Source organism: Garra rufa, chromosome 3 (genome assembly GCF_049309525.1).
Source record: "Garra rufa chromosome 3, GarRuf1.0, whole genome shotgun sequence".
Classification (NCBI taxonomy): domain Eukaryota; kingdom Metazoa; phylum Chordata; class Actinopteri; order Cypriniformes; family Cyprinidae; genus Garra; species Garra rufa.
The window spans coordinates 2,407,732-2,431,742 of record NC_133363.1 but is presented as its reverse complement, the minus strand read 5'-3'; the positions used below and the strand labels follow the sequence as shown (position 1 = coordinate 2,431,742).

Here is a 24,011-nt window from a genome sequence, read left to right as displayed (position 1 = left end):
ATGTTAACAATGTTGTAAACATGCTAGAAACATGCCAACAACATGCTAGAACATCTAAAGAATGCTAAAACATGCTAGCAAGATGTTAATTCACACCAGCAAAGGACTAAACATGCTAAAATATGCTATCATAGTGTTAAAGCATGCTAGCAAACAAGCTTAACATGTTATAAACATGCTAACAACATATTAAAAACTAGAAAGATTCATATTCATTCGTGCAACATGCTAAAACATGCTAGTCAGGTTAAAACATGTTAAAACATGCTATTAAAATGCTGACAACATGGTACAAATGTTAATGTTGTAAACATGCTAAAACATGTTAGTAAGATTTGTAATTCACACCAGCAATGGGCCAAACATGCTAAAAACGTGCTATCATCGTGTTAAAGCATGCTAGCAAACAAGCCTAACATGTTATAAACATACTAACAACATACTAAATACTACAAACATTCATATTCATTCATGGAACATGCTAGTCATGTTAAAACATGTTAAAAACATGCTAGTAAAATTCTGACAACATGGTAAAAATGTTAACAATGTTGGAAACATGCTAGAAGCATGGCAGTAACATGCTAGAACATACAAACAACATGTTAAGCATGCTAAAACGTGCTAGTAAGATGTTAATTTGTGCCAGCAATGGGTCAAACATGCTAAAAACATGCTATCATAGTGTTAAAGCATGCTAGCCCAATATGTTATATTAAATACTAGAAACATAGTTAACAGCATATTATGCCATGCAACATATTAAAACATGTTAAAACACGCTATTAACATGCTGACAACATGGCAAAAATGTTAACAATGTTGTAAACATGCTAGAAACATGCCAACAACATGCTAGAACATCTAAAGAATGCTAAAACATGCTAGCAAGATGTTAATTCACACCAGCAAAGGACTAAACATGCTAAAATATGCTATCATAGTGTTAAAGCATGCTAGCAAACAAGTGCAACATGTTAAAAGCATACTAACAACATACTAAATACTAGAAACATATCATATCAACATATTTTAACTCAAAATTACTCAAATTAATTTGTGAATTAAAAAAGTCTACAAGTAAAATATTTTGTCTTCCTGTTGCTGGAAATCGATGGTTGTGATGACTGCAGAGACGGATTCATTTGTGAGACGGATTCATTTTTGGACTGGTGCCACTAATACTAAACTAATGAAGAGAGCTGCAGAGTCGAGAAGAGAAAACATGACGGATGACCGCAGACAAGCAACAAAAATTAAGCTAAAAATGACAAAATCTGTTTTTATTAAATCATGGTCTGTGTATAAAATGAGTGAATACGCGAAATATATCTGACATAAACAGCCCAATTAACAGATTTTCAAAACGAAAAGACTGAGTGACATGCTGCTGAGTTTGGTTCATTTTTGTGTGGAGCGGCGCTCTACGAAAGTTCACGGAAAGGAACCGAGATGACAGAAATAAAGTAAACACACTGCAGTTTTAAATGATCTGTATGACCAAAAATGACGGAGTTATTCCGCTATTCGATTGCGCCGGCGCCTCACGCACACACAGCATTGCAAAAGTTGCAGTCTGTTAATTATAAGAATAAAACACACTCAATCAAATATAGAAACACTGGTAAAATTAAATAGTGCGTACTGCGTAGTATAATCCGTGCCATTCAGCCTGAGCTCGGGCCAAACACATAACTCATGTGAGGAGGATGTTTTATAAGCGCGTTAAGTACAAATCCTGGTTTACATAATAGTTTCGCATTCAAATACATCACGAAAATGGACACATTTAATTGGATTGATGCCGAATGAGAGAGGTAGACTGCGCCAGAACAATGCGTTTGCTTTTAGTTTCGCTTTTACCCTAATTCGTTTTGGCTTGTTCAGCACCTTATATTCTTCATTCTTGTTTTGTTCTGAAAACCATTTAAAATAGCCTATAGACTATTTATTTTGTTTAATGATTGCACATTATAACAATTCGCTTTATATACCGGTGTTATTTATGAATGTATTAATGTGGTTTGTGTTTATCCATGTTTAACCTAAACTGCAACGTAACATTAATAGACATACCGGTAGTCCTACCTAAATATGTTTTTATAATTTTATGCTAGCTGTCCTAAACTTAATGTATAATGAGCAGCTATAAACTTATATTTTGGCATTTTATAATATGTGGATATTTTGATGAAAGTAACTCAAAAGTAACTTAAAAGTAGTGTAACACATTACAATTTACAATGTAACTAATTACTTTTAAAAGACAGTAACTAGTAATATATAATGTATTACATTTTGGAAGTAACTTGCACAACACTGGTTATAACATGCTAATAAAATGAATTGCATGTTTCTAGCACATGCAGCCCATTATTGACATGGATTGGCATGTTTTAACGCATTGCTAAAATATTGTAGACCATTGTTGCTTGCACTGTGCTAAGATATGTTATCAATCTGTCACTTTCTCAAGCCAACCTAATAATATAGTACTGCACATTGCACACATTACTATATATTGCACATTACCTTGTTGAACTCGGCCGCTCTGTTACTGGGATATTGGAGTAAATGTATACTGTGTACATGTTTACTGGGAAATAACAGACCGGATGTCTTGGTTTCATTCTAATGGGAATACACAGTATTTTAGTCATTTTAATACCAGCTTCAATATATTGAATTTGCATTGGGTTGAATTTCACTGTTCTTGGAAACCATCTGTGCAACTGTGCTAGGAATAAATATGACCCAATCAGTTTTGACCAAGTGCAAATTCATTTTTCTGTATATTATATAATGGAAAACACAATACGGAGAAGATGCTAATGTTTTAGACACAAACCAATGATGAGAGCAGCTTTGCCCTGCAGTAGTGTGTTTATTGTTCTTGTGAAACAGGTACATTCTGTGCTTCTCTATGCTCAGGAAGAGGAGAATGACAGCTGGCCTGTTACAGACCCATTATAGGGGTCCTTATAATCAGCGGTGTGATTATTCAGCTTTCTCAGCCTGTTACTTTCCGAAACTCTTTCATCGTCTCTTCGTTTCCATGGTGAAAATGGATAGAATGTGCAGGGAACAATCAGATTAGTGCCGAATTTAAAATTTAGCTGCATGGTGTAAATTGATGGGGGACTTTGTTAATTGCATTACTGGGCGTTTGGCTGAATGCATTACTGTGTGCAGCCCCTTTTTAGATGAACTGACCATTTTTACACTGTTCTGTTGGTTAAAAGCCACAGTAGATGAGCTTATGTAGATGTGTTTTGTCCCTTATTTAAAAATTTTAAGGACAAGGCATGGATTTAACAGCACGGTGACACTTAGATACCTAGGATTTTATCGCTAACTTAAAGGGTTAGTTCACCCAAAAATTTAAATTAGCCCATTGTTTATTCACCCTCAAGGCATCCTAGGTGTATATGACTTCCTTCTTTCAGTTGAATCCAGTCGGAGTTATATTGAAAACTACCCTGGCACTTCAAAGCTCTATTATGGCGATGGGTGGGTGTTTCTTGTCAACAGTCCAAAACAAGTCCAATAAAGTGCATCCATCCATAATAAAAAGTGCCTTACATGCTTCCGGGGGGTGAATAAAGGTCTCCTTTGGCAAACTGATGTGTTTTTGTAAGAAAATTATCCATAGTTAAAATGCAATAATCACTTTAATCTAGCTTGCACTAACTGTTGTATACGGAAGCCACCCCAGTGAATGACGTAGGATGTCGCCTTTGCGCATGCGCCTGTGAGTTTGTGAAAACAATATTTGCAAAGGAAACAAATTTCCTGACTTTAGCAAAGGAAGTCTCTTCTTGGCTTATGTTGAAATCATCTGACATGTTTCTTTACAAATCCTCGCTTTGTATTAATATTCGGATTATCGGCTGTTGTTTTGTTTACCTCTCTCCACTGTGTGTACGTGTCCGTCACTTCTGAGCGCCACATACGCAAAGCTGACATCCTACGTCATCTGCCAGGAATGGCTTTCATGTATGACTATTAGCACAAGATAGATTAAAGTGATTATTCCCCCAGTTTCGCAGACAAGTCTTAAACCTAGTCCCAGACTAAAATCTAAAGTCTGAGCTGTTTCATCTGAAACTTGCACTGATTGATCTTGAAATAGGTCAGGGCCCTTGTTTCATCTCAAGATGCACACCAGTAATGTCTTTTGTAAGGCATGTTTATACAAATTACGTTAATGTCCTTATTGAACTATGGCTTAATCCTGGCTTAATCTCAGCCTGTCTGTGAAACCAGCCCATAATGTTTTAAATATGGATATTATTCTTACAAAAACACATCAACTCGCTAAAGGAGACCTTTATTCACTCCTGGAGCTGTAAGGCACTTTTTATTATGGATGGATGCACTTTATTGGATTGTTAACAAGAAACACCCACCCATTGTCATAATAGAGCTTGGAAGTGCCCAGATAATTTTTATTATAACTCCGATTGGATTCCTCTGAAAGAAGGAAGTTAGAAACACCTAGGATGCCTGGTGTATGAGTTAATTTTTACTTTTGTCTGGACCAACCCTTTAAATATGCACTAAAATCTGCCATTTTGCAGTGAGTCAGTCAAGCGACACTGTTTTGAGACTGCATACTTGCAAGTCAAGTGATCATGGAAGAGTTATTGTTTGATGTTGAAGATTCTCCAGGAAAGTGATCGTATGCCTCTTTGTGTTTGTTCCATGAGGCGCCACTCACTCACTGACAGCAGACTTCTGGAGGGAGCATAAACTTATAAATATGAGTGTAGGTTTGATAGTGTTGACATGTCTACTAGGCAAGTCAAGATCTGTGCACCTGCTGTGGGGCTGTGGGGCTGTCAGGTTGAAACAAGAAGTAGCAGTGGTAAAAAAAAATCCATGTGCCAGAATGATTGTCTCTAGCGATGTTGTGTATATTGAGAAGAGAAGCGGGCCAAGCACCGAACCCTGTGGTACCCCAGCGGTTGGTTGATGTGACAGAGACTCTCTTATCCTCCAAGATGTCCTGAAGCATCTACCAGTGACGTAGATCTCAAGCCAGCGGGGTGAAGTTCCTGTGATGCCCAATGGACAGGAGTACCTAGTGATTTACTGTATTATAGCCAGTCAAATGAGGACAGATCTGGAGGCTGCTCTTACCACCTCAGGCCTTAGTGACAGATAGCACATTTTCTGTGGTGTCCATGTTCAAAGCTTTATAGAAAAGATGGGAAGAACTCTGCTTGGTTGTATGGTTTGTGTGTGTGTGTGTGTGTGTGTGTGTGTGTGTGTGTGTGTGTGTGTGTTTGTGTGTGTGTGTGTGTGTGTGTGTGTGTGTGTGTGTGAAATAATTATTTGAATGAAGTGTACCAGTAAGTTTTCATGCTTGTTTGTCTGCATGTGTAGGTTTCTACGATCTCTGACGCGCTCCCTGCCTCTATATATGACTTTAGCGTGGATCTTCTCAGTTGCGTTGATAGTCAAGGGTGTGGTTCAGGAGAAGGAGGCGCGTCTGAAGGAGACTGTGAGGATGATGGGTTTGAAGAGCTCCACCTACTGGCTGAGCTGGACCATCAGCAGCACGTTGCCCCTCGCCGTCAGCGCCGCACTCCTCACTATCATTCTTAAGGTGATTAATGTTGATTTGCTGCCATTCACAAACACTGCGGTACAATGGATCCAAGATCTGATCTGGAGTATGCTGGATCAGAGAGCTTCCTCAGCTTTGCTCTAGTAGTGGTTCATAAGCCTTTTAGCCTGTCCTGCTGAAAAGCGGAAAACTTGGCTAGACTTGGTTTAAATTTCAAGACAGTCTTAACTGGTTTTTATTAGACAATTATGATATATTAGTTTCTCAAGCTGGTAAGCTGGATGCTGTTACAACTAGACCAAACACGATGACCATGAAATGTCAAAAAACTGCCTTAAGATTAATGCACTTAAGTGTATTAAATGTGCACTTGTAGTGTACTTTGAATCTTATTCAAAGAATCCTACATTGAATCTTACATTAATAAAATGAAAGACCACTTAAGTGACTTAAAGAGAGACACATAAGGACGCTTTTAAAAAGTGACCTTTGTAATGTCAAATGAACTTAAAACTTTTCCCTTTAGAATAAATTTTAAATCTTTTGTTGTGCTTTAAAGTACACTTATTTTAATGTGTTGACTTACATACTTAAGCACATGTAAAGTACTTAAGTATCATTTTAACTGTAGTGTTATACAATATTAAATGTAATATATTTTAAATGCACTCATTTGCAGTTTCATCATAACAAATGTTTAATTGCAAATATTTAAGTACACTTTAACCATATTTCAAAGACAATGCAAGTAATTTATGAAATTACGTATACAGAACTTAAGTCCTACTAAAGTGGGTCAAAATACTCTAAAGTTGCATTTAATGTAAATATAATGCTTTTTTCATTAAATTGCATTTAAGTGCCCAAAAACATTTGATTCATTGCACACTTAATAAAGTACATTATATACATAATAAGTACTCTCTTAAAAAAAAAAGAAAAGAAAAGAAAATCTTCTGGAATTCTACAATTGAATATGTTTAATTGAATTATGACTTTATTACAGTAATTTTTATCATGTTTTCATATTTAACACTTGAAACTTAGAGTGAAACTTACTTTGACAGCTGTTCATTGAGCCTGCCTCTAAATATAGTAACAACCAGAGGCGTAATCAATAAAGGGTAGTAACCAAAAGCATACTGATTATTGCTGCTTACTCATCCTTAGTGTAATGTATTGATTGCAGAAATTTCATCAGTCTTGATTGCCAGGAATGTAAACAAAAGCTATAAAGCCTACATTATTTTAGCCATAAAAATAGTTTTGTTGGTATAAGTTAATGCATTTAGGTTGATTCAGTGATGTAAACAGTATATGTGACCCTGGATCACAAAACCAGTCATAAGGGTCAATTTTTTGAAAGCTGAATAAATAAGTTTTCCATTGAAGTAGGATGTTAGGATATGACAATATTTGGCCGACATACAACTATTTGAAATTCTGTAATCTGAGGGTGCAAAAATCTAAATATTGAGAAAATCTGCTTTAAAGTTGTCCAAATGAAGTTCTTAGCAATGCGTATTATCAATCAAAAATTAAGTTTTGATATATTTACGGTAGGAAATTTGCATGATCTTTACTTAATATTCTTATGATTTTTGGCATAAAAGAAAAATAAATAATTTTGACCAATACAATGTATATATGGCTATTGCTAATTTGCTACACATATATCTGTGCTACTTAAGACTGTTTTTTTGGTCCAGGGTCACATATTTGACTTAAATAAAACAAGATCATTTAGATGTGCGTTCACTGTCAGTTTGTTGCAGTTATCAAAAGGTTGTTCGAATTCAGAAAATAATTGTTTTTCTACTATTACAAATACTTTCTTGCGCATCCCAGAAATCATCCCAACACTCATTTGGAGTCTCATTCAACGTCCCTTTGCCCATGTGATTTTCCATTTCATAGCAAAAGTACCAACACAAAATTCTGAGTTACATTACTGATGCACTTTATCATGACATTAATGATAGCAATGATTTTAGTTATTAATTAGCCAATGTCAGCTAATGGTGAACCACTGCTCTGGAGTGTCAAAGCTGATGTCGGATCTGATGGTGCAGTGTTTGTGAATGGACAGTTTTGGTTGGGCAGTATGACTCTGTGTGGGATCGGCAGGTTCAAGAACGTGACAGATGAGCTTATATTACAGCGCACATGATTTATGTAGTTCAGTCCGTTCAGCCCACCAGAGCCATGATGTCCACTGCTTATTCAATCACAGATGTGTCTTTTAATCAGCTCTCTCCCTCTTTCACTGCTCTTGACAGATGTAACCTCTTCTCTCAGACGAGTGTCTTTTCAATGTGTTGTTGTGCTTTGTAATTATCAGGTTGTATTATTGATGCATCCATGGAAACGCAAATGCAAGGTTCATTAGAGGGTGTGAAAAGCTTTTCACGCGGTTACGGCCAAATGTCTTCACTCTTCGTAGACAAATCCATCATTTGTCTCCGCAACTGTTTGACAATAGCAACGTGGCTCCATTATTTTCTCTCCTTTTTTGTCTCTCAGTATGGAAAGGTTCTGCGATACAGCGACCCGTCTGTGATCTTTGTCTTCCTCCTGGTCTTCTGCGTGGCTACAGTCATGCAGTGCTTTTTCATCAGTGTGTTTTTCTCTCGGGCGAATCTGGCAGCCGCCTGTGGGGGCCTCATCTACTTCCTGCTCTACCTGCCTCATGTGCTTTGCTACGCCTGGAGGGACGTCCTGAGTTTCGGCGCCAAGATCGCCACGGTGAGACATTCAACACACCTCTACAGCAACCTGGAGGACTCACGTCCTGATATATCAAATCACCAGGTGCTGAAAGCAGATCCAGGAGTTCTGGAAAAGAAGTGCACTTAAGTGTATTAAATGTGCACTTGTAGTGTACAATATACTCTTAAAAAGTAGGAAGTTTGTTGCCGTAACATGGCCGAAGCAGGCAGAGTAATATCACGCAGCGCCTGAAATTAGTTCCCAGCTAGGTTAGCATTTGCACATGTGCTGCATGATATTACTCCGCCTGCTTCGGCCATATTACGGCAGCAAACTTCCTCGACTATTACGCCGGAATGGGAGTGTAGTTCCTAATCTTATCGGTCTAGAAAATCGCAGCTTTACATTTTCCGCCGGTATTAGTACCCGATATAACTACAGAAGAGTCAAGTTTTAAATAGAACAAATATCAAAACTCGTTGGTCATTTTTGAACGTGATGCTATTGGTCTAATAGGATGCAATGATCTATGCTAAGCTATGCTAAAAGTGATATCGCCAGAACAGGAGAACGGCTGAATGGATTTCAAAATGGTAAAACTCACCTTATTAACTCGGGGGAGTTGGAGAATGAGCCTATTTCCAAAAAAAAGTGGAGTGTTCCTTTAAGCCCTAATAATGTGGGTCAAAACACTCTAAAGTTGCATTTAATGAAATTTTAAACTATAATGCTTTTGAAAGAATTTGCATTCAAGATTCAGTTAAGTGCCCAAAAACATTACATTAATTTTACACTTAATAAAGTACATTGTATAAATAATATGTACTCTTTTCTTGCAAAAAAAATAAAAAAAAATAAAGAAAAAAAATTCGGCACAAGAAAGAGTAAAATAAAAACAACATAAATTAAATAAAATAAATAAAACGATACTTTTTTTTTAGTTCAAAATCTTACTGATCCCAAACCTTTGAACGGTAGTGTGTGTGTGTGTGTGTGTGTGTGTGTATATATATATATATATATATATATATATATATATATATATATATATATATATATATATATATATATACATACATACAATAAAGACCAAAAGTTTGGACACACCTTCTCATTCAAAGAGTTTTCTTTATTTTCATGAAACGTTGCTCGAAGTATCGCCTGGGTCTCTACACATGAACTCCAGCATTGAGAACATTGTTTGTGTTCACAGAGTTACTAAAAAGAAAGGTTTTGAACAACTCTCTTTCACTGTTTGAGTTTCCTCTCACGGCCGTCTTGCCAGTCAAGAAGTGTCGATCTCCAAATGCGAGTTATAATTACCATTAGGTAAAAAACATTGAATAATACTTTTTATGTATGAGACTACCTCTTGAAGCTCATCAAGAGAATGCCAAGTTAATATAAAAATAATACATAATACACAATCAAAAAGATATTTTTGCAGCAATTGAGTAACATGCAAAATAAATAAATAAATAAATAAATAAATAAATAAATAAAATATTATCCTACAATTAGGAGAGTTAGGATTAGGGACAGCCACCTCCCAATTGAAAGTACCAAATAAATTGTGGTTTTATATATAACAAACTTACTGCAATTTGAAATATTATTGTGGGTTTCAATATAGTAAACATCTAAGACTTTTGAATACTTTGATGTGTTTTTTAATTGTGGGACAGCAGTTTGCACCAATTCAGTAGAATGGCCCACACACAACAAAGCTCAAGATCTCCGAATCATAAAACAAAAGAGAAAATGTGTACCTCCTTTCCACCAGAATGTGCAGAGTTAGAAATGAGGAGAGGAGAGAAAAGAAGGTGTTATTTGACCTGTGCGTTCATTTAATGCATCACTTCCTCAGCCAGACTGAATGAAGCGCTCAGCTCTTCTTAGAGTATCCACAGGATGAGATTCAGGTCTCTTCTGCAGGAGCTCCTCCATTCATCTCCGGTGAGGATGTACATTAGTGCGATAGCGATGACCCGCACCTGAAGAGAAGAGCGATGGACGGGCACTTTTGCCCTTTGAGAAAGAGAAAGACCAACTAAATGACTTACAGCCGCACTTCCGTCATTGTGACCAATCAGAGTGACCTTTATCTCACGCGAGGAGATTCGCTCTATTCAGCAGTGTGTGGATGTCTTCCTCTTATCTGTGTGTGTGTGTGTGTGTGTGTGTGTGTGTGTGTGTGTGTGTGTGTGTGTGTGTGTGTGTGAGAGCGTCTTGGCATTCAGGCGCCGCTGTCTAGTTCAGATGAATGAGTCTGCAGGCCCATTAATGTGAATCCTGCCCACACACACACGCACTCACTGTTTACTTTGAAATTGTGGATGGCGGTAATGCCGTTGTTTTGATCTCATATTCATACCTGCGTAAAAATGCACGCGCCGGGAGAAGAATTTACATTTATATTAATAGCGTGGATCGGGTGTGCGTCTGACCCTTCTGTTTCCGTCCCCACAGAGCCTGCTGTCGTGTGTGGCGTTCGGCTACGGCTGTGAGAATTTCTCCCGTTATGAAGAGCAGGGCATCGGCATTCAGTGGAGCAACATCAGGGTCAGTCCGCAGGAGAACGACCGATACTCCTTCGTTGTCTCCATCTTCATGATGCTGTTCGATGCACTCATTTACTGGATTCTCACCTGGTACATCGAGAACGTCTTCCCGGGTACGACACCTGGAAAACATACAACAACATATGTACAAAGGAGGAAAAAATACTGGAAAAACAGAAATGTTACAAATATTAATACCATTTAAAAAATGTTTACTGTGTGAATATATTTTAATATGCATTCCTATGATGCAAGGATTAATTTTCACCCGTCTTGAATGACGTTTATTTTATTTTATTTATTTAAAATATATATATTTAGAGTCGGTACCTTTTTTCTGGGTTTTTCTGCACGGGTTCATATTTTCAAATTCATAATGACAGTCTTCATTGTCATTTCAGTTATTTTATTTTATTTTATTTTATTTTATTTCATTTTATTTTATTTTATTTTATTTGAAATACAAATATTTAGAGTCAGTAACTTTTTTTTCAGTTTTTTTTTTTTTCTGGACAGATTCAAATTTTAAATTTTTGTCATTTCAGAAATGCAATTTTATTTATTTTTTATTTTTATTTTATTTTATTATTATTTATTTTTTTATTTTTTTATTTTATTTGAAATATAAATATTTAGAGTCAGTACCTTCTTTTTTCCTCTTACTTGGCTAAAATAATTAACATTTTGGAGATTCTGAAATGGGAGTGTAAACTTTTGACCTCAACTGTCTGTATGCAGATAAAGCAGGACCTGCTAAAATACTTGTTTTTGTGTTTCTTCAGGCCAGTATGGCATCCCAAAGCCGTGGTATTTTCCCTTTACATCCTCGTACTGGTGCGGGACTCCAGTTGGATCTGAAGCCAATCCTGACCTGCTTCATGAGCTGGAGAATCAGAAAGGTACAAACACACACAGCATGCAGATCTGAACAAATGATTCCCATCAACATCCAGCTGAATGCATGTGTGTCCCGCAGGTTACTTGGAAAAACCTCCACCTGGAATGAAGCCTGGAGTTTGCATCCGCAACCTGGTGAAGGTCTATAAGACGGGAAACAAACTAGCCGTGGACGGACTCAGTCTGGACTTCTATCAGGATCACATCACCTCATTTTTAGGACACAACGGAGCTGGAAAAACTACTACCATGTGGGTTTTCACACTCTTAAATGTGTTTTATGCACATCAACCGCACACCTCACACATAATTAATACATCTTGAGTGACGATCATAGACAAAAAACTAGATGTTTTGGTGGTGGATCCTTCAGTTTATTTAGTTGAAATTTCAAACTGTTTTTGAGGAACTGGAAGTTTCAGTCAATTTGTTGAGTAAACTTAAAATGATTTGTTACCCAGCTGGCGTAAATATTTTAAGTTCAGTCAGCTAAAAGTTTAGTCAACTTGAAATGTTAAGTTGTACTAAGAGACAACTTAGATATTTGAGTTGACTTAACAAAACATTTGGTTTGTTAAACTTTAAAGCTGGATAGGTTAGCCTGGTTGCCTTAAAAATTTTAAGTTGAATCAACTCAAATATCGAAGTTGTTAGTAAAACTTAACATTTTAAGTTGACTAAACATTTTTGAGTTGACTGAACTTAAAATTTTAAGGCAGCCAGATAACAAATCCTTTCTTTCTTTCTTTCTTTCTTTCTTTCTTTCTTTCTTTGGTGTATATATAGGTATAATACAAATGAATGCATACTTTTTTAATTGTTAAGTGCCACTGTATATATTTTATATATATTTTATGAAATCTCCCATACATAGATGCTTTTAGGTTCATGCTTATTTTACATTTATTTTTCTAATATTTTTCCTGTTTTACCAGGTCAATACTGACGGGTCTTTTTGCTCCCACCTCTGGTACGGCTTACATTAACGGCTATGACATCCGCAGCGACATGGACACCATCAGGACTCATCTGGGAATGTGTCCACAACACAACGTCCTCTTTAACGAGTAAAGCCACAAACACAGAAACAAATTCAGTGTTTTATTTGTTCACAATCTTAATACTGGCACGTCTGAACTGTGAAAACTCTGACAACAAGGTCTGGCAGCTAATGAAAGCCTTGCGAGATGAGTAACAGTTCAACAAAAACGGCAGATGAGAGTAGTTCAGCTCCGGTCTTCTCCAGGAAGACGGCAGAGTTCAACTCAAAAGCGTCAAAATGTTATTTCAAAACAAAACTCAAGTTCAGCACCAGAATGGTTTTACATGCAAAAAAGGTTTCAGAGCTGCAGGCAATGAGAGTTCAGTCCAATTCATTCTGACAGACGTCAGAGACGCACAGGCTTTCAGGAGTGAATTCAAGCTCAGTTTCTGCACTGTCACACTACCAAAATTAGCTCTCACCTGAACCAAACCCGAGTTTACAGCTCCTTTCTTTCCTCTGCATTCATATTTCAGTGATGAAATGATCTCGAGTTTGGTTTTATTCTACGACTGAGGAATTAATCTCTCACAATTCATACATATGCATGAGGAACACAGGATATACATCATGCTTGACAGAGGATATTAGCTTTCTTCACGAGAATATGAATATTTATGGTTACCAACCTAACCAGCTTCAACTAATAGCTTGTGACATTACTGTTAACATAAACTAATAATTATTATTAATTAATAGTTATTTGTTAATTAAAAAAGGTGACTTTAGATACAAAACCTAAACTGAACCTTAAAATCCTGAATGATTTGAATTTGTAAAATTACAATACAAAAAAAAAGCTAAATAGAAAAACAAATGACAAAAAATAAAATTAAACTGAAATAAAGTAAAACTAAATCGAAATACTAAAAGCAGAAAATAAATAATAATAAAAAAAACAACAAATAAAAATAACAAAATCACATAACATTACTAAATCTAAAATGGAAGCATATAAAATGCTAACTAAAAATGAATAAATATTATAACAGTATATGAATAATACTAAAATAATTCTGAAATTAGCCAAATTGACATAGTTGTAAAAAACCTGAAAATCTGTCTCCCCTAAATATAAGATACAATATAAATATTTGATCAAAAAATGTAAAAGAACATTGAAATTTTGCCTTGACAAGTAACTTAAATTCTTTGAAGCATAAAAATTGCTAAGATTAAAACTGCAATAAAATATTAAAAACATAAAATAAATAAATAAATAAAAAAAAATAAATATTGGGAAAAAAATACAAAAACATGAAACAGCATTTCTAAAACTTAAACTAAAATTAAAATATTAAAATAAATCCTACTGTAATTAAAAAATGGTAATAAGCACTAATAGCTTATATATAAATAATACCAAAATCAGTCGTTTTACACATCAGACTCGTGTTCTTTATAACCGTGTTTGTATTTGTCTCTTCCATATGTTCATGTTTTTGTCTGTGTGTACATTCAGACCAAAATTTATTCAGACATTTCTCACATCGTCACAGTTTATTCTATGGTTAAGAAAATGCTAATAAAATATGACAAGAACTCAGAGTTCAACTATGGTCAGAACAAATTCATCTTGATAATGTCAGATAACTTTGATAGAAAGGCATGCAATGGATTACAATCAACCAAAAATTATTCAAACAACTGTTAGTATGACAATATTTACACAACTATCAATACTTTGTTGACCATTTAGCAATGCTTAATATTGTTCAGTCTGTGGTGTAAAAAAATGTCATTAGCAAATCAAGAAAAAAAAAAACACTTGAGCAAAACATGATCAGGTCAAATAATCAAGTGTCTGGTAATTTTTAGTCCCAAATTTTTAATCAATTTTATTGGTATTCCACTGTATAAAGAATTTTTTGGTATAATTTGTCAGTTTTTCAGTTTTGAGTTTACTTAATTCTGTTATCCTCACGTACATAAATGACGTACAGAGTCCTGCACCCACTAGTAAAAAAAAAAAAAATGTATTATATAAAAGTTAGTACTTGCTCATATTTGTATGTTGTTTGTTTCAGTCTGACAGTGGAAGAGCACATTTACTTTTACGCGCGTCTCAAGGGCCGAAGCTCTAAAGAGGTGAAGAAGGAGATCGATCAGATGATTAGAGACGTGGGTCTGCCTCACAAACGCAAAGACCTCGCCAAGAACCTCTCAGGTGTGTTTGCATCAGCAGCGTTCACACACTTTGTTCTCACTGACACGCTCTTTCTGTGGAGATTTGGCAACCGTCTGCTGTATGCATTCAGGTGGGATGCAGAGGAAGCTTTCGGTCGCCATCGCATTCGTGGGCGGATCCAATGTTGTGATTCTAGACGAGCCAACAGCGGGAGTCGATCCATATGCACGCAGAGGCATCTGGGAACTGCTGCTCAAATACAAAAAAGGTAAGAGAAATTAACTAATGTAAACAATGTGGCATCAGGGACAGAGTATTTAGGGATTGTTGCATTGCTGTACAAAAACAATTAATTTAATGAGTTGTTACAAATGCTTGATTTTCATCCGTCTAAATGGAGAATTAGATACTGAATCTCACTCTCAACTAGGGATGCACCGAATGTTTAGCAACAAAATTATTCGGCTGAAAATGGCAAACAAATAAATGAATAATAATTATTAGATTAAAAATTGTGAAGAAAAATTATGTGACACAATCAAATAGAGGCGCACACTAATGCAGCAAACGTGGGCAGTGAGGAAGCATTTAAAACTGTCCGAGAAAGACGAAAAAATCTTTCCAAGCACCGACAGCAAGAGACTGTTTATTTAGAAGTACATCGCATGTCTTCCATGAGAAGAGAAAGGGCTGGTTGTTGCTGCTTACTGTGTGATGCCTGAAATCACCAAATGGCATTAAACCATTAGTAAATAAACTACAGAACGTTATGTTGTATTTATTCTGGCAGAACCTGATTTTACCAAGTGCGACATGTTCCTGGGTCAACATCTGTAATGTTTACTTTAGCCGCATTGAGCCGCGTTTATCGGCGAAACTTGCCAACAAGCACATTATTAAGAAAGGCCTTTTGCAAAGATGCATAAAAAACACTTATACTCTCTTCTGCTGTGGGTGAAGCTGCATCAGCAATGATTCACTCGAACATAGACGCATATGTAGATCGGGATCGGTGCTTTCCTTTTTAAAAAGAAAAGTAACATTGTCCTCTGCCTCTTTAGTGGCTCAGATGTTGGGAGTAAATGGCTACTGCTATGGGGTACGTTTCCCAAAAGCATCGTTAGCTAACTATGATCGTTAGTTCCATTGAACTCTATTGGTAACGATGGAACTTGCGACCATGGTTGCTTTTGGGAAACGCGCCCATGTTCATGATTACATCCAACAACAGAACACCTCAATCGCTCAATTAGAGTCTTTCTCTGCACCCGAGTCACACAATGAGGATTGTATTCTAACTGTTTCAGCTCGGGTGAGGGCGGGGCTAAAGTAAGACACCGATGTCGACAAAAAGCTGAGAATTACCAGATTTTAAAAAGGGGATATTACTTTTAAATATCAAATAAATACCACTGGGTGGATTTTTATCATTGTAGGGTGGTTGTGTACACAAACTGCCAACACACATTAATGTTCAAACATCATGTAAAAATTTGTTTTGCATCCAATGTCCCCTTTAAAAACTCATGGCTGATTCAAGAAGTCTTAAAAATCTTAAATCTTAAAAAAATAAAATGAATAAATAATAATAATAATAATAATAATGTTAAATAATGTAATAATGTTAGAATGTTAAAAATGTTCAGTGTTAAGTAAATATTTTTAAATTGTTGTTTTGTAATTTATTTATTTATTTTTGAAAAGCAAGGCAAAACCGTAAAAAGCACATTTTGGCTATTTTATGCAATGGTGAAAAAACTTGTCAAAATACATGAGGGAAAAACACCAAAAAACGTGTTCGGTTTTTTAAACAGTGTTTCATTTTCTTAGTCTTCGGCCAAGAATTTTCATTTCGGTGCATCTGTATTCTCAACCACAAGAGTTAGATGCCGTCATGGATCTGCTGCAGAGATTTGGCAACCCGTTCCATCACAGTCCGGAGAACATATTGATCAATGGTGTTGAAGGTTCTGCCAGGTCAATAAAAGCAACGAGCCGGTCTGTATTGTGTCCCTGCGTCTGTCAGCAGTGGAGCGATCATTTCTTAAGGTGCGCTGTAGGATGTATGGGGTTAAAGCGCTGGAGTGGAACATCATGACTCTCTCAGAAGCTTGTCTGAGATGCCACAACTGTTTCTGAGTGTCATGCTTTCCCTTATGGATTGTGACAGTGCTCTTTAATTTTTGAGCAATGATTTGGTTCGTACATGCTGTAAAGTTCACCTTTGTGCAAGAAGATTCCCAGGCTTATACTGCTTCTGGAGAGCCAATGTCCTGCAGAGTTCGACTCTGAACTGCTCCAACAAGCTTAACTAGAAGTGTGTTGTAATCGTGATTGACCTTGATTATCTGGTTTAGATGTGTTTCATTGGGGTTGAAGTTAAACTCAACAGTAGAAGCTGGGGTGTCTAAAATTGGTCCTGGATGGCTAGTGTCCCACAGAGTTTAGCTCCAACTTGCCTCAACACACCTGCCTGGAAGTTTCTAGCAAATCCACTAGAAGGAAAGCCTGAAACCTTTAGCTAAAAAAAATGTTACGGATAATGTTAATGGAAAGGAGACCAGAGGCCATTCTCTTCGAATGCATGTCAATGGAGGAAATACTTCGCTTTGGTGAATAAACAGCTTCACTGCAAAAAAAAAAAGGATTTTATTTCTTAGTATTTTTTTGTCTTTTTCCAGTATAAATGTCCAAAAATTCGAGAATCAGGTTTCATTTACTGGACAAGACTTTAAATATTATGTCTTGTTTTCTGACAAAATTACCCAAATTGTGTTAGATATTCATACTAAAAAATAAGACAAAAATACTAGGAAAGAAAATAATTTTTGCTGTGTTTTTAGATAAAACAGCTCACCATTTAGTGAACTGACAGCATATTAGCTAATCTTTAAAACGTGTTTTACACAATCAAGAAAGATTTTCTAGACGAGTGAAAATTATTTTCTTGTTTTCAGAAAAAAAACAAAAACTAATCTGCCGATGGGGTAAACAAAAAAAAAAAAAAAAAAAAATCTTATTACAAACTGAAAACAAGATTATTTTTCTTATGCCATTGGCAGATTATTTTGCTTGTTTCAAGGAAAAATGCTTAATTTTGACTTGTTTTTGTTTTGTTTTGTTTTTTAGACAAGACAATAAAATTATTTTTTTTCGATATTTTGGCTGGAAACAAGACAAAAAAATCTAAGTAAGAAAAGCATTTTTTGCAGTGTAAGCAGTCCTTTTGGATTTAACTATTTTACATCGGAAATGCAGTTTTATAAGAGAAGCCACTGACTTTTTGCAACAGGTGGGATTCAGCTTACGGCACTTCTCATTCATTCCTATGGGTATCCGTAAACAGCCATGTGATCCAAGTTGACCTTTACACTTTCTCCAATAGTAATACAGACCCTCTCATCTCTCTATAGTAATGCTGCGTTCTAGTCTTCCTGGGACGTTCCCTCTTACAAGTTGACAATTTTTATTTGTATTTTTTCCCTTTTTATGGTCCATCCAAGTTCTTACTTAAAGTTCACATTAGAGACTCAGTAATTACTAGCTAGTTGTACCTAACTCTGTACTTTATTTTGTTGTACCATTAGTTAATAAGACTAAAAAGCTCATAAGCTATCTCTACAGTAATACAGAGTTGCATAAAATGACATTTACCTTCAGTGATCCAATAGCAACCTTCACAAATGTGAGCAGATGTTGTGTTAAAATGCCATGGATAACAATTTTAATTTGTCTCACATACTGTAACTAGTGGTAAATATACGTTTCCACTGAATTATGATACTTAACCAATAATTAGCATAATAGACATTAATTTATTTAATTAATGCAGAGCAATTAAAAAAAATAAGACATTACATTTATGTATTATGATACTGTCACAAAATGTCAATATATTATCATCCAGCTCATTTGCTAATTGCGACTATAAAGCATGAAGATATAAGGTTATTATAGAGGATATGAAACGATATTATAAACACTTACATCGTGATTTTCTGTAAAGCTGCTTTGAAACTTTGTGTGTTGTGAAAAGCGCTATAGAAATTAGATTTATTGGACCTGATTGATTTAATTTGACATGCAGATGGATGATTCACAGAGACGGGCTGTTTAGATCGGCTTTGTGTTGAAGAGCCACTAACAAGGCATTTATTCACATAATGCTCTCTCTCTTAAATGTGAACAAGTGTAAATGCCAGCATATGTCTGAAGGATTGAGCCTGTCAGATTTAATTCAGTTCAGTCAGTCAGCTGTTTTACTATGCTCTTTATTTTATTACTGACTTTTTAAAGTAGTATTTCTTCTGTTTCTGTTAGGTGGCTTAAAGGACTGTTTATTTTCGTTGCACAGTATCTTTGCTCTGTTGTGTTCATTTGTCTGGTTGTTTGTAATTAGTTTTTAATTTCACTTACTTTGGGTGCTGAGATGTCATTGTAAAACTCTCCTTCTCTCTCGGTGCAAGCTTGTTAAATCGGTAATAAAAATATTACACGTTCAATTTATAATTATTGTCAATACTAATAAGTCCTGCAGTCCTCCGGGGACTGAATTCGCATTTTCAGCCAGTTTCAGCTGGAACCCTTGTGTAATTAGAGAGCGGCTGATGATTATTTGATTAGTGCAGCCGATTATTGTCTGATTAATAATTTAGGAAAATGAAATGATGTGTACTAGTGCAGTTAATTGGGCTGAGAGTGGCCTTTCGTCACACACACAAATTAGATAAAGAGTTTTTGGCATTTGCTGTGTGATTTAAAGTGCTTACATCCACAGGTGGTGAATAATAGACTGACAATCAGATACGAGGCCTGAGCTTTTTTCAGGGAAGTCTCTGTGGCTCACCAAGGCTGCATTTATTTGATCAAAAATATAGTGAAAATGGTAATATTCTGAAATATTGCACTCTTAAAAATAAAGGTGCTTCATGATGCCATAGAAGAACCTTTGTTGGTTCCATAAAGAACCTTTAACCTTTAAAGAACCTTTCTGTTTCACAGAAGGTTCTTTGTGCGAAAGAAGGCTCTTCAGATTATAAAAAGGTAAGAAAGAGATGGTTCTTCGAAGAACCTTTGACTGAATGGTTCTTCTATGGCATCGCTGTGAAGAACTCTTTAAAGAACGTTTATTTGTGTATGTACAATTTCAAATAGTGTTTTTCTAAGTGAATATATGTTGAAATGTGTTAAAATTGATTGCTGTGATCAAAGATGAATGTTCAGCATCATTACTCCAGTCTTCAGCATCAAATGATCCTTCTTGAAATCATTTATAATATGCTGATTTACTGCTCAAGAAAGAAGCAGCATTTGCTGACCATTATCAATGTTGAAAGCAGTTGTGCTGTCAAATATTTTTCATGGAAACCGTGATACATTATATTTTCCACACTGTAAAAAGTTTTCACCTGTTTCAACATAAAAACTTAAGTTTAGCAGCTGCCTTAAGATTGTAAGTTATATCAACTTAAGTCGTTTAAACTCACAAGTTATATCAACTCATTTTTTTGTAATAAGTTAAAATGACTTGTAGTTTTATGCTGATTTAACTTAAAAACTTAAGACAGCTGCTGAACTTATGTTTTTAAGTTGAATCTGGTGAAAACTTTTTACAGTGCAGGATTGAAAGATAAATAGAAAGTTAAAGGAACAGCATTTGTTTAAAAAATAAATCTTTTGTAACATTCTAGCATTCATTTTGTAAGAAGTTTTTACAGTCATTTTTGATCAGTTTAAAGCATGCTTTATTATTTTTTATTAAGTTCATTTAGAAATATGTTTGGAACATTTTATGTTTGTTGAATTCAAGCTTTTGTTTTTTTAACCCCTTAACTGTCACTCCTATTTTTGAAACTTAAATCTTTATATTTCATGTACAAAAACATTTTGTAATATGACTTTGATGTGCATTTTTCATGTTAATGCAATGTCTGATTTTAAAATGGCTTTCAACCATAAATATAGCAAAACTTATTGTTTGATTAGTAATATGCATTGCTAAGAACTATGTTTGAACAACTTTAAAGGTGATTTTCTCAGTATTTAGATTTTTCACCGTCAGATTCGAGATTAAGTTGTATCACGGGCCAAATATTGCCCTTTCCTAACATCTTACATCAATGGAAAGCTTATTTATTCAGCATTGAGATGATGCATAAATCTACATTTCAACAAATTGACCCTTATGACTGGTTTTGTGTTCCAGGGTCAAAAATATGCATCATGCATCGCATCTGTCCTTGTTTAGAAGCAAATCACACAATGCTGATAAAGCTACAGTTGCGTTATCAAGGTCTCCTCGTCCAACTTCACTAAAACAACACCATTTAGTTGGACTAAAGATTTTGTGCAACATTTTTAAAACTTGAATTATTGCTTAAGTCCCTCAGAAACTGAACTTTTGATGCACTTGTGAGTGGACTTGTTTTTTTGACAGGTTCTTGTTTTGTGCATTTTGGCCTTGTTTGATGAATGGCTGTTCATAATACAAAGCAACACAAATCAAAGCAGTCATCTCTCTCTAGATTTCTTCTCTCTTTCTGTCTATTCATTTATCTGTGGCTCTCTAGTGCTGTTTATTGTCTGGAGCTGAATGTCACGCTGTGTGTGTTGACACACATCCATCTGTAAAACCAAAAAGGTGCAATTCTTTTAGCCTTGTAGATTGATTGATTTTATTTTGTTTTCGGAATAACACAATTCAGAAAACTTCACATATATACACGGTTTCTGCAGGCCTTAATTCTCCCTTAAAGTTACAGAAAGTCTTAAATTCATAAAGTCGTGGCATTATATTTTGCATGCACTGCAAAAAGTTTATTTTTTCCTCTGTATTTCTTGTCTTGTTTTCCAGTACAAATATCTAAACATCCATAAATCAAGATACATTTACTAGAGATGCAAATTGAACATATACAGTACAGTCTTGTTTTCTGAGAAATTTAACAATATGTACTGAGCAAATGCTTAAAACAACTAAAATATCTGTAAATAGGGGATGAAAATTAGTTTTCCCTTTGAATTTTTTTATATTTTTTTTTTTCAGTTTTTCTGTTTGAAATCAAACTCGCTTCATTCTGACCAATTTCTCATCAAACAATCTGTAAATTTTGTTATTTTGCCTCTTGAATATTCTTCAGACATTTGCACTGAACAAAATAGATATTTTCTGATTATTAATTCTTAAAAATAAAGGCAGTTTATGCTTAACATGGCTGCATTTACAGTAATTTTACAGTAAAAACAGTAAAATTGTGAAATAATATTATTACGATTTAAAATAAGTGTTTACCATATGAATATATTGTAAAATGTAATTTATTCCTGTAATGAAATTCAGAATTTTCAGCATCATTACTCCAGTTTTTCAGTGACTTGCACCTCAAGAAACATTTTTCCAATTATTGTCAATGTTGATCTTTTAATTATTTTTAAAATTAATTAATTCGATTTTTTTTGTTTCATTTTGTTTGAATTCAAACTCGCTTAATTTTGACCAATTTCTCATGAAACACAACTTTGTATTTAATTTAATTTTGCTTCATGAATATTTTTAGACTTTGCACTAAAACAATATCACGTTTCTGATTATTAAAGCTTAAAAATAAAAGCAGCTTATGCTCAACATGGCTGCATTTACAGTAATTTTACAGTAAAATTGTGAAATATTATTACAATTTAAAATATTGTAAAATGTAATTTATTCCTGTAATGCAATTCTGAATTATCAGCATCATTCAGTGATTTGCTGCTCAAGAAACATTTCTGATAATTGTTAATGTTGATTTTATTCTTTATTTAATTTATTTGATTTTCGTTCTGTTTGAATTCAAACTTGCTTTATTTTGACTAATTTCTCTTGAAACAAGACTTTGTATATTTGATGTAAATTTGCTTCTTGAATATTCTTCAGACATTTGCACTGAACAAAATAGATATTTTCTGATTATTAACTCTTAAAAATAAAGGCAGTTTATGCTTAACATGGCTGCATTTACAGTAATTTTACAGTAAAAACAGTAAAATTGTGAAATAATATTATTACGATTTAAAATAAGTGTTCACCATATGAATATATTGTACAATGTAATTTATTCCTGTAATGAAATTCAGAATTTTCATCATTACTCCAGTTTTTCAGTGACTTGCACCTCAGGAAACATTTTTCTAATTATTGTCAATGCTGATCTTTTAATTATTTTTAAAATTAATTAATTCGATTTTTTTGTTTCATTTTGTTTGAATTCAAACTCGCTTAAGTTTGACCAATTTCTCATGAAACACGACTTTGTATTTAATTTAATTTTGCTTCATGAATATTTTTTTAGACTTTGCACTAAAACAATATCACTTGTCTGATTATTAAAGCTTAAAAATAAAAGCAGCTTATGCTCAACATGGCTGCATTTACAGTAATTTTACAGTAAAATTGTGAAATATTATTACAATTTAAAATATTGTAAAATGTAATTTATTCCTGTAATGCAATTCTGAATTATCAGCATCATTCAGTGATTTGCTGCTCAAGAAACATTTCTGATAATTGTTAATGTTGATTTTATTCTTTATTCTTTATTTAATTTATTTGATTTTTGTTCTGTTTGAATTCAAACTTGCTTTGTTTTGCCTAATTTCTCTTGAAACAAGACTTTGTATATTTGATGTAAATTTGCTTCTTGAATACTCTTCAGACATTTGCACTGAAAAAATATCACTTTTCTGCAGTGTGGTTAGAAGCTAAAGTATAAGCCATTTCCATACTTTGGTAGAGCAGAGATATTCAAGCCATTTTTGTAAAGTGAATTAAAAAGTAATGGAGATCGGTTGAATCTGTTGTGCTTTCAAATGTAGAGACTGTATTAAAAACCCTGTGCGTACAACTCTCCAACAAAGAGTTAAACACGTTTTCCATTTCAAAGCTTGTAGTTTTTCTAGTCATCAGTCAGTCATTGTGTCCAGATCGCTGCTTTACAGCGTCCAACATCAGCGTGTCTCAATATAAACACGAGTTTGTCTGCCAGGTTTCACGTTCCTGCCTTTGGGAAGCGCAGATGCATGATATTTCATGATATTTCTGCTCTCGGCAAGTCAAAGGACAGACGC

General features: G+C 34.7%; 1 protein-coding gene across 1 annotated transcript in view; it reads left to right on the top strand.

Moving 5' to 3' along the window:
* The window catches only part of LOC141332528 (phospholipid-transporting ATPase ABCA1), a 180,838-nt gene that overhangs the window by 81,449 nt on the left and 75,378 nt on the right, over positions 1-24,011 (top strand). The window contains exons 15-21 of the mRNA XM_073837656.1: positions 8,096-8,317; positions 10,751-10,955; positions 11,625-11,741; positions 11,819-11,990; positions 12,675-12,806; positions 14,809-14,948; positions 15,040-15,177. Of these exons, the coding sequence (XP_073693757.1) occupies positions 8,096-8,317; positions 10,751-10,955; positions 11,625-11,741; positions 11,819-11,990; positions 12,675-12,806; positions 14,809-14,948; positions 15,040-15,177 (1,126 nt within the window). The remainder of the gene's footprint in view (positions 1-8,095; positions 8,318-10,750; positions 10,956-11,624; positions 11,742-11,818; positions 11,991-12,674; positions 12,807-14,808; positions 14,949-15,039; positions 15,178-24,011) is intronic.